Source organism: Sturnira hondurensis, unplaced genomic scaffold, assembly GCF_014824575.4.
Source record: "Sturnira hondurensis isolate 20B ecotype Veracruz unplaced genomic scaffold, ASM1482457v3 Scaffold0019234, whole genome shotgun sequence".
Classification (NCBI taxonomy): Eukaryota; Metazoa; Chordata; class Mammalia; order Chiroptera; family Phyllostomidae; genus Sturnira; species Sturnira hondurensis.
The window spans coordinates 3,615,759-3,630,491 of record NW_028091865.1 but is presented as its reverse complement, the minus strand read 5'-3'; the positions used below and the strand labels follow the sequence as shown (position 1 = coordinate 3,630,491).

Below are 14,733 nucleotides of genomic sequence, written 5' to 3'. Positions count from 1 at the left end.
CCTCACTTGAGTAAACGTGGCCATGTCGTAGCTACCTCAGACGAGGAGACACACACCTCCGACCCTCTCGGGGTGAGTGGGATGTGAACCACAGGTCCCTGTCGTGGGGCTCACGATGCCCTCATTCAACAGGGGCAGTGCAGGGCTGCTGAACCTGGTATGAGCCTTCCCCTCCCTTCACTCCCCAGTCCCTCCCCTCCCCTGGGTGGTCTGCTAACTTTCTGGCCACACCTGCCCAGGTGGGGCAGGTATGTCCAGGTGTGGCAGGTACGCCCAGGTGGAAGTTCCCGCAGCTGCGGTGGAAGCACAACGGAGCCTCCAGGCACCTCTGGCACTGGAAGGCCGTCAGCTGAGGACAGCACAAGCCTTGCAGTGGCCTGCACACAGCCAGACAAAGGAGCCTCTTCGGGTCCCCGTCAAAGACCAAGCGTCCTCCCAAGCAGGCCAACGCAGGCAAGAGTCAATACTATTAAAGGAAGACCACAAAATCATTTCGAACATAAGCCACCTGACACCTCTGGTCATTAACGAGGAAGACCACCTGGCTGGCAGGACGTGGAATACATTGATTGACTTTATGACAGTTTCCCGTGAACCAAAAAGCACAGAACAGACAGACGCGGCACACCGCGGAAGCACAGGGACGGCAGAACCAAGACTGTACCTCATGGCGTGCCTCAGGATCCTGGTCAGGAAGGTCCTGGCCACCTGCACGGCCAGCGCAGAGCGCGTTCTCTGCGGGGCAACATCCAGAGCCTCCTTCATCTTCCTTTAGGGTTACTTAGTGAAGGGCATCGACCCGGCTGATGAAAACAGGCAGCAAAGAGAAAAGGCCGGCGTGGGAGGCAAAAGCTTTCCTTGGGCCCACGTGGGAGCACTGCAGGGGTAGGTGTTCTCTTCCTTCTAGAAAGCTAAACACGCAGGCCCATGTGTCTGTTTCGAGAGCACGCGGTTGCCCTGGCTGGGTAGCTCAGGCGGCGGCAGCATCGTCCCATGCACCAAAAAGGGCCAGGTTCGATCCCCGCCCAGGGTGCACACGCGAGGCAATGGATCGATGACTGTCTCTCACGTCGATGTTTCTCTCTCGCCCTCTTTCTGCCTCTACGTTAAATAAACATACCCTGAGCTGAGGATTTTGTAAACATCAAATGAAAAAAGTAAAAGCCACAGCCAACAGTTACAGGACTAACGGAGCTCTTTTTAAAAGAAGAAGAAAAGAAAGGAAAGGCTCACACCTACAAGAGATGACTGAGGGCGTCACAGGCACTGGGGAGAGTGGGATGTTCCTCAGCTGTCGGTCCTTTTGTCAAGTGCTGTGAACACGTCTGGGGGTTGCAGGAGGTCCCTGCCGGTATGTGGGCCAGCACCCCGAGGCCCGGAAGGGCGGGACTGACGAGGGGAACGGGCACAAGGCCACCCAGAACCTGCGTGCTGCTCTCTCCTCAGCCGGCATGCCCTGNGCCAACAGTTACAGGACTAACGGAGCTCTTTTTAAAAGAAGAAGAAAAGAAAGGAAAGGCTCACACCTACAAGAGATGACTGAGGGCGTCACAGGCACTGGGGAGAGTGGGATGTTCCTCAGCTGTCGGTCCTTTTGTCAAGTGCTGTGAACACGTCTGGGGGTTGCAGGAGGTCCCTGCCGGTATGTGGGCCAGCACCCCGAGGCCCGGAAGGGCTGGACTGACGAGGGGAACGGGCACAAGGCCACCCAGAACCTGCGTGCTGCTCTCTCCTCGGCCCGCATGCCCTGGATCAGGCTCTGGGGACAGAGAGGTCTGGTGCCACCTAGCGTCCTCACACCCTCATTACACCTTCCATCGGCTTCATAGATGCTGCTGATGCGGCAGGAATGGCGAGGGCAGGCTGAGCACCCTTCTGTCCCCAACACTGCCCGTGAACCTTCCCCACACACTGCACAACAAACCTAATCTACATTTATTTCAATTTTTAAAAATAATCTTGCCCTGGGCGGCGTGGCTCAGTGGACTGAGCGTGGGCCTGCGAACCAAGGGGTCACGGGTTCGATTCCCAGTCAGAGCACGTGCCCCAGCCGCAAGCCAGGTCCCCAGTAGGGGGCGCTGGCCCAGACCCGTGGCGGTTCAGACGCAAGCCCAGGCCTGAGAAGCGCAGCACCTGCCCAGCCCCTGTCTGCCCCTTCCCCACAACTCCCTTGCAGTGCACGGTCTCTGGGATGGCTGACATGCGTCCACCCTGAGTCTCGAAGTTGGCTCGGCCGTGAAAGAACGGCTCCATGATATTTCCTCAGGAAAGGCTGTGGGAGGCGTGTGTCCTCCCTCCCCTCTGCTAGGGGGTTGCCTGCCGGCCCACTCAGTGGCCGGGCCCCACGGCGTGAGCTTCACTGCCTGTTGGCCGTGCTTCTAACACACATGGCATGCACACAGAAACACAGGGCAGAGCACGGTATGAATGATCACACGTATTTACCCGAAGAAAATTCCCAGCCCCCGGCAGCCTTTCGGGGAGCTCTCTCAGGCACAGAGTTCTTCCCCGCTCACTGCGCCGTCAGGGCGATGCGGCGGATGGTGCGACCACACTCGATAAAACCTACAGTCCTACCGGATGAGGGTCCAGCAGCTCCCGCCTCTACACGTGAGGGCAATTAAAGAAAGGTGCAAATTCCCAAAGGACCCCAGGGGCCGCGCAACGGACACGAAGCATGCACGCTGCATTTTAAACCAACGCCAGGGCCCGCGGCAGTTAGAATCTTCCCACGGAGAAACCTGTTCCCGGGAGGGAAAAAGAAGCAAAGGCAATCTCGCCAGCGCCAACAGCGCTAAAAAAAGGCTTTATCCACACGGCCCGTCCACAATGCAGCGCCCCCAAATGTGCGCAAACACACTTCCCTCCAGGCCACGTTTCAACAGAGTGGCGTCTTTGCAAAGAAACTCGGGGACGTAACTAATGACAAGGAGCCGTCAGGATGAGCGGCAGGGCTGCGAGCCTTATCTACTTGTAACAACTCGGGAACAAAAATAACTGAAACATTTTCTATCACTGAAACATATTTTCTGCATGTCTTACTAGGCTACAAACCAGCAACGTTTTCAAAGGAAATTTTACAAACACCGCTTGCCTGCCCTGCTGGGAAAAACATCTTTTGACCTGTCTGGACTTGACTTAGACTATGAAACATCGCACATAATGAGAGATTCATCGGATTAGATGTTTACACCGTACACAAACTCTCAATCTCAACACCAGCAGCTCTTCCCAAACTCAAACAATTCTGATCTACGTGGTTTTCCTCCCCCTCCTGATGTTAATACAAGTTACACTGTTCTCACCACCCAAGAAAAATATTTACAACCCTGTGTGGTGACGGCTGTTAACGAGACTCACTGTGATCATTTCGCAATATGTACCCATATCCAGTCATTATGCTGTACCCCGGAAACTAATACATGTCGATCATATCTCCATTTAAAAACAGAAAACAATAATGGGAAACAGCCCCAACGAGTCAAGGTGTGTATCCAGCATACACCTCCAGCTTTACTCTGTTTTATCAAGAACATAGACACAAGAGCAACTCACGATAATCTCCAAAATTCTCAAAATGCAAAGTGTCCCCTGAAACTTGAACAAATCCCCCACTGCCCCCAAGCACCTGCCTCTGCCAGGTCCCACCCACACCCCCACGAAGATGTGAACCTTCCTTCAGAACACACACTGCTTCTGCCCCCAGGAAGAGCCCACAAACGGGGGGGGGGGGGGGGGAGGGGAAGACCCGACCTGCCCACAGCCCGGCCACCCCTGACCTCCAGCCACATCGAGGCACTGAGCTGCTTCCGGAACGTCAGAGGTCGGGCCTCACACACTGGTACCTGCTCCGGACAGCACTAAGAAGCCAGGTGGCGGGGGGGGGGGACACGCAGCCCCTTCTTGGGTGCACAGTTCACTGCAACCGAGTGACAGCAGGAACCCGGGCACACGTTCCTAGAAGGGACAAGTGCTGTCACCAGCTCTGACCTCTCCTTCCTTCCAGTGCCTCACTGGCCACTCCGTGCAACTGACCCCACAGCTCCTGCCAGGAACCTCCTCCACGGCCGTGTTCATCAGCTCCTGAACGCAAACCGAATGGACACACTGGGTCCCGAAAGGGCTTTCAGACGGGCAGCAAAGACGTAGGCAATGATCCGAATCGTCCCTCTAGATAATGTGGCCCTGGCAAAACGGCTTGCCACACTGGTGGTTCAGGAGTAAGACACACACAGCCCCCCCCCCAAAAAGGGCCTAAGAATCCCAGTGAGGTATCGTTGTACACACAACGAAAGTCACCATACAAATTCAGAAGATGGACATTCTCACCAGAAGCTGTACAAAATAGTTTGTGACATGCTGTTTAAAAGAAACTTTCCCCAAGACGTTTGACATCGGACGTCCTATAGGAGAGCTGGATGTACGGTGACTTGCCTCTAAAGTAACAAAAATGGGGCAGCGTGGGCCACAGGGACAGCATTAGCCACGGGGGCGGGCGGGCCGCTGGACTCTCACCCCTCCCCCGCATGGGGCTTACAGCCTAAGCCACACTAATCAGCATTAAATGCCTCAGATGACCTGGTTTCTGGGCTGAACCTTTTCCAAACCCACTTAAAGCAGCGGTACAGCCACCGGCAAAATCGCCCAGGGCGTCGGGGACCACTCTGGCAGCCCCCTCCACTGCCGAACTGGCCAGCAGGATCTCCAGGGGGCCGCGGCCTGCACGCCCAGGACAAAAAGGCAGGTGACGACCTGAGAGAGAGACAAAGAAAAGGGTTACCCCGTGCGCCCTGAACTTTCCTGCCAGCAGCACCTGCTCGGCCAAGCAGCGATGGAACAGCAAAGCGCCAGGGAGAAAGGACAAGGCAAAAAAAAAACCCTCTTGCTCAGCCTCTCCTGCCAGTCTGACCGTCGCTGCAGCACCCGGGCAGAAGCCCCGCCCCTGCACGCCTCACCGGCCTCAGCCTGGGCGCCCCGAAGGAGACCATATGTGCACTGGGCGGGGCTCCTGTTACAGCTCTCGGTCTCCAGCTGGCAGCACAGCGGGGAAAGGCCGTGCTCGCCCCTTTGTGTGGGTGAGAAACGTCGCTGGGGGGGGAGAGCGATCCTGTGTCTCCTCACACACGGCTCCCCCTGCCCAGCTCCCGCACGACAAGATACGCGCTGCCCAGGCCCCCTGAAACCAGACGCCAGGGCTCCCTAAAACCGCCCACCGCCATCCTACCCAACCTGCACCTGCGGGGGAGGGGCGGAGGCCCTGCTCACCACACACCCAAGGAAACCACACCGGCCTGCAGGGCAGCAGGCTCAGCCGCTGCCCCCAGGCGGGAGGGGACAGGACGTGCGTGGACCCCCGTGCCCACTCTGTTTCCAGAACCTCGGGCGTGTTTTTACTCAGGCACACACCCTTGTTTCCCAAGGACAGCCACCCTGCCCAGCCCCCCAACTGCTCAGAACCCTAACTCCTGTGTGTATGAGAAGGCCACTCTTCCTTAGGGCACCGCAGGCAGGCAGGTGGTTGAATCAGATTCAACAAAGGTAACTTACTATTTGGACACAGTCGTGTGCAAGGGAATATAGGATATGTCTGTGTTTGCGGCTGGGGCGATGAATTATTGTCACAGTGCCTTTAAATAAAGTCACCACCTTTTCAAAGAGTACACAGTCCACTCGGGAAACGTTAACAGTGGTTAAGACAGTAAACTTGCTCCGTGTCTTTTACCACCGTTGAAAGTTAAAAGCTTTTTTTAAACACAGGACATAGCAATAAATGCATGTCTGCCTCTTGAAACGCACTGCCAAGCTGCTCACCAGGAAAACTGCCTAATTAATTTGTAATCCAATCAGCATCCCATCCACTAAGTCCTTGTCTTCCCACACTCTCAACCAGCAGAGGGCGCTGCGGCTCTATGACATAACTCGCGAGTCAAAACCTAGTCTCTTATTTTTAAATACACGTGGCTTCCTCGTTAAACGTGGTTTCACATGCTTGTCTCCTATTTACACCTCTCGTTTTAGGAACTGCCAGCTTGTGTTTTTCATCTAACTTTCTCCAGGGGGGGGCGGGGGGGGGGCAACCAATCCCACTCTTTATCTCTATTACTATACGCCAGCTTTGTTGCTAGACACCTGCCTTTTGGACGATAGACTAAGACCCAACGTCCACCAACATTCTGCTTCACCTCGTTAGACGTGGCGGTGAGGATAGCCTTGTCTTCCGGCTCTGTCCTCCACTGTCTGCCCGTGCTATTTGCTGCTGCCTCCCAGGGCCGGGGGGCGGGGGGGTGGCGGTTTGTCACACTGACAGGTGTTCCTGAACAAACAGCTGGGTCTCAGCATCCCCGTCATGAGGCAGATAGATGCTCAGTGATGTGCGCCCAGGGGCCGCCATCCAGTGCAATCCCCCGATTCAACAAGCCCCAGTCCTTCCTTCCTTCACCCCCCGTGCACCACGCACTGTGGTGAGAAGCCTCAAGTCAACCACTGACCTAGAACCCTACAGAAGAGCCAACTCTGCCCCCCCAGGCTCGGAGGTTTGGGGGCCCTGGCAGCTCTACCACAGAGACACGAGGAGAGACAGAAGAAGGGGCCCACGATCAGCCCAGAGATGCTTCTCACTGCCGCCGCCGCCGGACGTCTGAGGCCCTGCACACAGCATCATCACCAGCACGGCGCCACGCCTACCCGGACCTACGGGGACCCTGCTGGAACACACGGCCCGCCTGAGGGGGCTCAATAAGCCGGCCACAAAGGAATAATTATACGATAAGGCCGCACCTCTCGTGCCCCATCCTCCCCCCAAAGGGCTCCGAAATGGCCATTCTGAGATTTCGTCTTTCTGATTCACAAGAAGGATAGCCTACACCCCTCAGAAATAAGGCTGCTGAAGTAATTGGGCAACGAATGAAAGCTTCTCATTCTTTGTTTGTGAACCACCTCCTTAAATGCTAGTTTGGTCCCCAAAAATTTTAGAAAAGGAAAAGTCCTGCCCTGGCTGGTGTAGCTCAGTGGATTGAGCACGGGCCTGGGAACCAAAGGATCACGGTTCGATTCCCAGGCAGGGCATGTGCCTGGGTTGCAGGCCAGTTCCCAGCGGGGAGCCCATGAGAGGCAACCACACATTGATATTTCTCTCCCTCTCTCCTTCCCTTCCCCTCTAAAGATAAATAAATAAAATATTTTTTTTTAAAAAAGGAAAGTCCTTTGGTAATTTGTCTTCAAGTCTGCATTAAAAAAAAACTGAAGGAAGTGCTTGAGTCCATTTATTTTTTAAAATTTTCAGTCGGCTTTGGAAACACGGCACTAATCCTGCTATTTTTTTTTTTAATGGCATGCTTTCCTGGGAATTAGACAATCAGAAAACGCAAGGTGGAGAATGATTTCTATATGAAAACAAGTCACAGGTACCTTTGTGGCATTCGGGGACACTGTTGTAGCTCCTGTGTATAGAACCATCAACTCCTTCATTTCACTTTCTTGCCTCCTCACACCCTCCAAATTGCCAGAAAGAGTCCAATTTCTAGGAACCGGCCGCCGCCTGCCCTGAGACAGGGGCACGGCTCTGGGAACACCTGGGAGCTACCTTCCCTGCTACCTGCAGTAACACGATTCTCACCCTAAAACACCACATCCCAGGGCACTGCCACCTTGGGGGAGCAACAGGCAACCACACGTCACTGCATTGGGAACAAAACACAGTCTTTTCCCTCTCTGCCAAGAAAGTAATCCACACATCGCCAAAGAAAGACACAACTATCCAGCATCACTTAAGAAATCAAAAGAAACAATCCGTGGTCATAAAAAGAGCCTTTTTAAATGTGCAATGCTTCATCCATCCTCGGCGAAGAGGGAGCAATCTCATTTGCATGCGTGCCTGAATGCAGAAACGCAGCTAGGCGTAGCCCAGCCCCCACCCACAATGTAAGACCACGCCGGGATGGCCGCAGACATCCTGGGCCGACGCTCTACTCCTTCTGTGCGGTGTGCGCTGGTAACTGTGCCAGGAGGACTGGGCCTTACCTTTTTACCACCAGCTTCAGGGTCTTGTGGGACCCCTTCACCAGGCAAATGGCTTCCTGTCGAAACCCTGAGAGTCCGATGTCATTGATGCCCACGATCTCGTCTCCGGCCAGTAACTTGTCCACCGCGGCGGCTTTACTTCCCTCCTCAATCTGCAACGAAGAAGCGTGGCCAGTGAGCCCCAGAAAGCAGCACAGCCGGGAGTACAGAGCGCCGCCCGTCCACCCACCCACAGAGTGGCCTGTGGCTCCGAAGAAGGGACCCCCCTGGCCTGGGGAGGGGCTGGGCGGTGCCCACACGGGGCCTGCCTCTGCCAGGACACACCACCAAGCACAGTGGATTCACACACTCTAATTCAAACACCCCGCCATTCAACCGTATCGATATGCCATGTAGTCACAGCCCTGTGCACCCACCAGCCTCATCCGTGTTGGCACGTGCCAGCAACCCACAAGAAACTGCAGGCCCGTGAACTGTCTCTTCCTGACCCTCCAGGGCCCCTGCAGCCCTTCATCTACTTGCTATCCCCACAGCTCTGCCAGTCATGGGCGTAGCCCATATACTATAAGCTATACAGTGTTGCATTTTGCCGCAGTCTTGCCCATCCAGTAAGCTATACAATGTTGCATTTTGCCACAGTTTTGCCAGTCACAGGCGTCGCCCATCCAGTAAGCTACACAGTGTTGCACTTTGTGTCCGGCTTCTTTCCTGCGCCAGGCCACACGATGTTCTCCAGGTTCCCCTACGTGAGGCGGGTGTCAGGGCCCCATTCCCTCCCGTGGCTGCACAACATTCCCTTGTAAGAAAGGTGGCATTTTCTTCCTCCACCCGTCAGGGCGTGGAAACAGAAGACGTTTGTGGATTCTGGCTGTCTGCTGCTATGAGCCCTGGCATCCAAGTCTCTGTGTGTGTGTGTGTGTGTGTGTGTGTGTGGCCTCATTCCCCCTGGGTGTCTCTCTGGGGCTGGACCTGCTGGGTGGGTCACAGGGGAACTACGGTGAGCATTCTGGGGACTTTCCACGCTGCCTTGGACAGCGCCTGCCTCACCTTCCCCCACATCAGCGTACGCAGGTTCCAATTGCCCCCATCCCTGCCCCTCCGTGTTACCTGCTTTCTTCCACTACGGTTATAATGAGAGCACTATGCCAGGCTGCATGCATTAACACACCTCCTACTCAGCGCTAAACACAGACGCGTGGATATGTATTCGTGGGTTTCCTGGAAGCTCCACTGCTAACTCATTCTGAGAAAGTCTCATGTTTCAACCCTTCACCTAGTTTTTCCTACCTAGTGATAATCCCATTCAGCATCAATGAACCCAGCCTATGTCCTTAGGAAATAAGGACTACTTGGCAAGCGAGGGCCCCTGAGCACACCCAGCCAGCTGCCTTCTTGTGTCCGGGGCACTAAACACAATTTTATTGGAAGACAACAGCAGCCATCTGTTGACATACTGCTACAGGACAGAACCGAGAACTCTGGCCCGTAAAGCCAAAACTATTTACTGCTTGGCGGGTTACGCAAACCCTTTGCCAACCCCCCGCTTTGTACCCAAAAGCCGTCTCTTTACAGACCGCTAGGGAAACGCGTGCACAACACAAAGGGTCAGGAACACACCAGCGTGCAACGTGTCAAGTTCACAGTCCCTGAACCGGACACCACAGCTGACCTCGGAGCTAGGTCAAGTGCGCACGGGCCGCTGAAGCGATCGATTTTCCTCTGAGAGTTCATGAGCTGGGGACTAAGCCCCTGACGATGCCTCGCTTCTGCAACCTCAGAGTCTCCCCAAATCCCCAGCTCGATCCGAGGAGGGCGGACCCCTTGGGTTCCTAAAGCCACCGTGCACCGAGGACCCACGCGACAGGTGAAACTGAAGACCACCCCAACACACACGGGAAGCAGTTCATTCACTGAACAACAGGTTTCCAAAGCCTGGACAATCGTGTCCCCACGTATTATCAGACGTATTATAAATAAATTTCCACCCACCCAAGATGACCCCTCAGCCACGGGAGCCAGGGGTGTCGGTTCCACGGGGTGGAACATGTCTAACAGGACCCATGGGAGAGGCCAAGGAGCTGTCCACAGGGAGGGTGCCCAGAGAAAGGTGACCCCCACATAGAGTGACCCCAGCAGGCAGTACTTATAAATGCTGGCGAGGCAGAGACATGGAAGCAAGCCAGCTGGACAGGAGACAAGCCAGCAAGGACAGACCCCAGGACCTCCCCACATTAGGAGCTGTGGTGGGGGAGGAGCCGGCCAAAAGTGCAGCAGACGGGGAGACGGGGGGTCTTGAAAGAGACAGTGTGTACCTGGAAGACACATTCCAGCAGGTGGACCAGTATTTTTCCAAGTACAACATGCAGGCAAGTGCCCCAGGGGTCTGTGAAAACACAGGTTCCGGCCCAGCAGCTGTGGATGGGGCCTGAGCATTGGCACGCCCGTATCATCTCCCCGGAGCTCCCAGGAGCATCGGGGTCAGAGACCGGGACAGGCCCTTCGCAGTGAGCCCTGGACGGCTGGGACCTACGTGCGCCCCCTTTCCGGGGCAGCCGCTCAAGGAACACTGCCACTGGGTGTGGCCTTGAAGGCGTGTCCGCTTTGGAGACGGCAAAACACATGACAGACAGGTGCATGCAGGGAGCAACGGCACAGGTGAAGGCGTCCACACGGACAGGCACCGGGGACTTGCCCTGCAGTGTCCACTGGGCACGGGGCCCCCAGGACTGTTGTGCATGGAGAGAGGGCCTGTGTTGCAACTGAGGGGGATGGGAATGGGGCTGGACGCATGGACACGTCACTGCCAGGTATGAAGGGGCCGCACGCATGCACACCTGGGCGAACAGCGCACGTGGCAGCCTTTGCCCGTTTCGGTGCCCTGACAGAACCGCAGAGAACACAGTGGAAGAGCCTTCCGGTGTTAACACGCTGGCCCAGTAGACGAGTGACACACTTCAGCCGTCCACGGCTGCAGCGGCCCGGCAAGTCCAAGGCCGGCGCACCCCCCCTGATGCCGGGGCCCGGTCTTTACTTCCGACACCTGCTGGTGTTTAGACTACCTGTTGACCTTTGGGGGACCTCGTGTGGCTGCAAGCCCACACCAGCCCCTCTCATGCGTGTACCTCCCACGGCCACTACCTGCAGAACGTACCACTCCCCACCTCTTCCCCCTCCTCTCCTCCTGCTTACAGCAGGGGGCACAGCTGCCCAGCGACACAGACGCTGCTGGGGACAGCCAGCGGGGCCCCTTTTAAAGAGCCACACGCCACAGGCTTTCAGTGCCCAGCTTGGGGAAGGCGGAACTGATCAGCTCCTTACCATTTTTAGCAGAGATGGTCTATGACTGGCCACATTCCGAATGAAGAGTAAGTAACTCCTCTCTCCCAGAAGAGGTTTCCTCATGACCAAACAGAAACCTACAATTTAGACCTGGCGGGCGTGGCTCGGTGGATGGAGTGGGGGACTGCGAAGCAAAGGGTCACCGGTTCAATTCCCAGTCAGGGCACAGGCCTGGGTTGCGGGCCAGTTCCCAGGAGGGGGCGCAGGAGAGGCAACCACGGTGGATGCTTCTCTTTCTCTCTTTCTCCCTCCCTTCCCCTTGCTCTAAGAATAAACAAATGCTTCGAAAAGCTGTGAGAAATACATCAAAAAAAGAAAGAGTGAGCAAATGATACCTTGGCATTCGAGTACTGTGAGAAAATTGTATTTTTTTAAATCCTCATTCAAAGACATTTTTTTAATTGTATTTCAGGGAGGGAGGAATGGGGAGAGAGAGAAAGACACCCATCAGCTGCCTCTCAAACGTGCCCTGACCCGGGAATCGAACCCACAACTCAGGCATCTACCCTGACTGGGAACGGCACCTGTGAACTTTCATTCTGTGGGGATGACGCATCAACCCACTGAGCCACATGGACCGCGATCAGAAAGTCTTCCGGCGCAACCACTAACGACTAGCAGAGCTGCCTGTGGAGACGGGCTTTGGCGGCAGCATGGTTTGGAGGTGACCCATCCCCTGTGCTGACTGAGTTATGGCCCAGCCACGTCCCCACACACCCGTCTACAAACAAGTTCTTGGGAAGCACAAACCCCAGAAGGATAACGCCCTGGGGCGTCCTCTCTCCCTTCTCCAAACAGGGACCACGCTCCCCAGAGGCCGTCTCCCCTTCCCACACCCAGTGCCCTTCCCGGGAAACCGGGCCTAGCTTTGGGGGAGGAAGCCGCTCTTGTGTTCCTCCCTGTGGCTTCCTCGCCAACCCACAGTATCTCTCAACCTCTCCTGTGCTCCGGAGAGAAGTGTTCAGTGAAAGAAAAAGCAGCTCGGGAAACCTCCCTTCCACCCTGTGCGCCCCGCCCCATGTCTCAAGGGAGATCACACTTGAACTTGGTGAGGAACAAAGTGAAACTTGGCACGCGCTTCACAGCCCGTGGGCTCTGCCAGCTGGGACTCGGTAGCGCGCCGCCGCGGACAGCGACGCTGACTTTGTCACCGCCCGTGCAACACAGAGTAAAGCCAGCACTTGGCCTTGGCCTTGGCCCACGCACCAACTGTCAGGCTCTATTCTGGGGTTGACCTGCTGACTCCGAAAACGCCCGCTGCAAAAAGGCAGGCAGGCCGCAGAAGCATCGTCGCAGGCCCACGCCGCCACACCCAGGGGACGGCACTGGGCACACTCAGACCCAGAGAGGCCGGTTGCAGTCACCCACCAGCATCCATGAGGGAATGTTGCTCTTTCGGCCCCGGTTGGAGGCAAAACAGCCCACCAGGTGCAGAACACCTACCTTATCATTCTCTGGAAACAGCCCGGGAGGGCGAAAATAAAACAGCTGACAAAAGGCTCTGGGGGACCAAGTGTTCCCACTTTATTGAATGAAAACGAGGGATGGAGACTCAGAGCCCTGGGCGGCGGGGCTCAGCTGATTGGAGCATCACCCTGGACACCAAAAGGTTGGGGGTTCGATTCCTGGTCAGGGCTCATGCCTACATGGAGGGAGTTGATCCCCGGTCAGGCTGTGTGTATTGGAGGCAACCGATCAATGTCTCCCTCTCTCTCCCTCTCTCTTTTTCCCCTCCCTCTTCCTCTAAAATCAATAAATGTATTTTTTTTTATTTTAAATGACCATCCAAATACATTTTAAAAGAGGATGAAGACCCACAACAGGAAAAGCATCTTTATTGTTGGGGGGGGGGGGGACCAGGCGCACGAGTAAATAAACGAATCGCGCCCTGTCTTGGGGTGTGGGAGATGCAGGCAATGAACGGTTTTCAGGGGTAGAAAGTCCCACACATCAGCAGCTCGGATGGGGGAAGACATTCCAAAGTGGGGTCCCGACCCAGGGGGCCCGGGCTGTCTGAGGACGGTCGGCGTTTGAGAACAAGGGCAGAAAGGGGAACAGCAGGAACTTGACCTTGAATCAGACTCTGGATCACACCCTGTGGGCAGCGGGGGCCTGGAGCGGGCAGGCGTGGAAGGAAGTACGGAGGTGACCTTATAATTCAAGCCAATACATCTGGGAGGTAAGTTTCGCAGGTATCCGCACAACGAATTTCTTCTAGGAACAAAACGGGGAAGGAAGTGGATGGATCCTGCCAGGTACCGACCCCATCTCTGCACTGGACCCAAGGTCTTGGACCAACACAGGGCAGAGGAAAAATAAAAGCAAGGACTAGCAGCGCTGGGGAGGAAGATCAAGCAAGCGAGTGAAGGGCAAAACAAAGATGCCTAGGCAGTGACCAGACATCACAGGGAAAAGAGGAAGAACAACTCTCTAAGTCCGAGACCGTAGTCCGAAGCCCACGAGTCACTCCCGCCACGGAGCAGCTACGGAAATCTACCCGGAGAACACTGCACCTTCCAGACGGGGAGATGAGTTTCCCACGCAGCAGCGCCTTCTGTTAGACTCTGGGCCCAAAGTCCCAGCTGCCCCAGAGCCTGCTTCCGGGCAGCACCCTCCTCATCCCCCTCGGGCGCGGCCGCTTCAGACAAGAAAGCTGACTCACACCGCCAAGGTCCGGGCTGGGAACCAACCAGAGACAATCTCTCACGGCAGATAAGCCCGGCGTCCAAAAGGGAACGCCTGTGGCCAGAGGTGCTGAGACCTGCACGAATGATAGCTCCCGGCCGCCCGCGCATGGGTGATGGCCGCCAGATAGCCTGGGATCCAGCCCCTAGGTGACGGGGAAGGGAAACCTTCTGCACCAACCAGAGAGAAGAAACACGCCCCTGAAAGGAGCAACAGACCCGCCTGCGGAAAACACAGTAAACCAAGGAGCATTGGCCTAGGACGAGGCCGTAGAGAAGGAAGTTGAGGCTGGTGAATACCATGAGCCAGGTCTCGACGTCAGTCCCTGTCTCCCTCATTTTTTTTTTTTAGCTTTTTAAAACATATTCACTGGAGGATATGTCTATGGGTCCCAGAGAGAGAGGAGGAGACAGAGAGGGAGAGAGGACCAGAGACAGAGACATCCATTGCTTGGCTGCCGTGCACACCCCAACCAGGAATCTCCCAAAACTTTGGGCGGCCCCTTAGTGCGCAGGCCAGTGCTCGATGCACTGAGCCACACCCGCCAGGACATCCCCAAACCTTTGGGTGTCCAAGACGCCACTCCAACCAACGGAGCCCCTCGGCCAGGCCAACGACACACAGGAATATTTTGCCAAGGGCTTTTGAAGTAGCATGACTCACAGCAAACAGGCTTCGAAAGGCAGGGAA

General features: G+C 55.8%; 1 protein-coding gene across 7 annotated transcripts in view; it reads right to left on the bottom strand.

Moving 5' to 3' along the window:
• Positions 1-14,733, bottom strand: part of SHROOM2 (shroom family member 2) — a 94,593-nt gene that overhangs the window by 34,911 nt on the left and 44,949 nt on the right. For 5 of the 7 annotated variants that reach the window (XM_037027730.1, XM_037027732.1, XM_037027733.1 and 2 more), the window contains exon 2: positions 8,020-8,171. In XM_037027730.1, coding sequence (XP_036883625.1) covers positions 8,020-8,171 — 152 coding nt within the window. Of the gene's footprint in view, positions 1-664; positions 1,072-8,019; positions 8,172-14,733 lie in introns of those variants that run through there. The other 2 variants (XM_037027736.1, XM_037027735.1) reach the window with 2 other exon arrangements.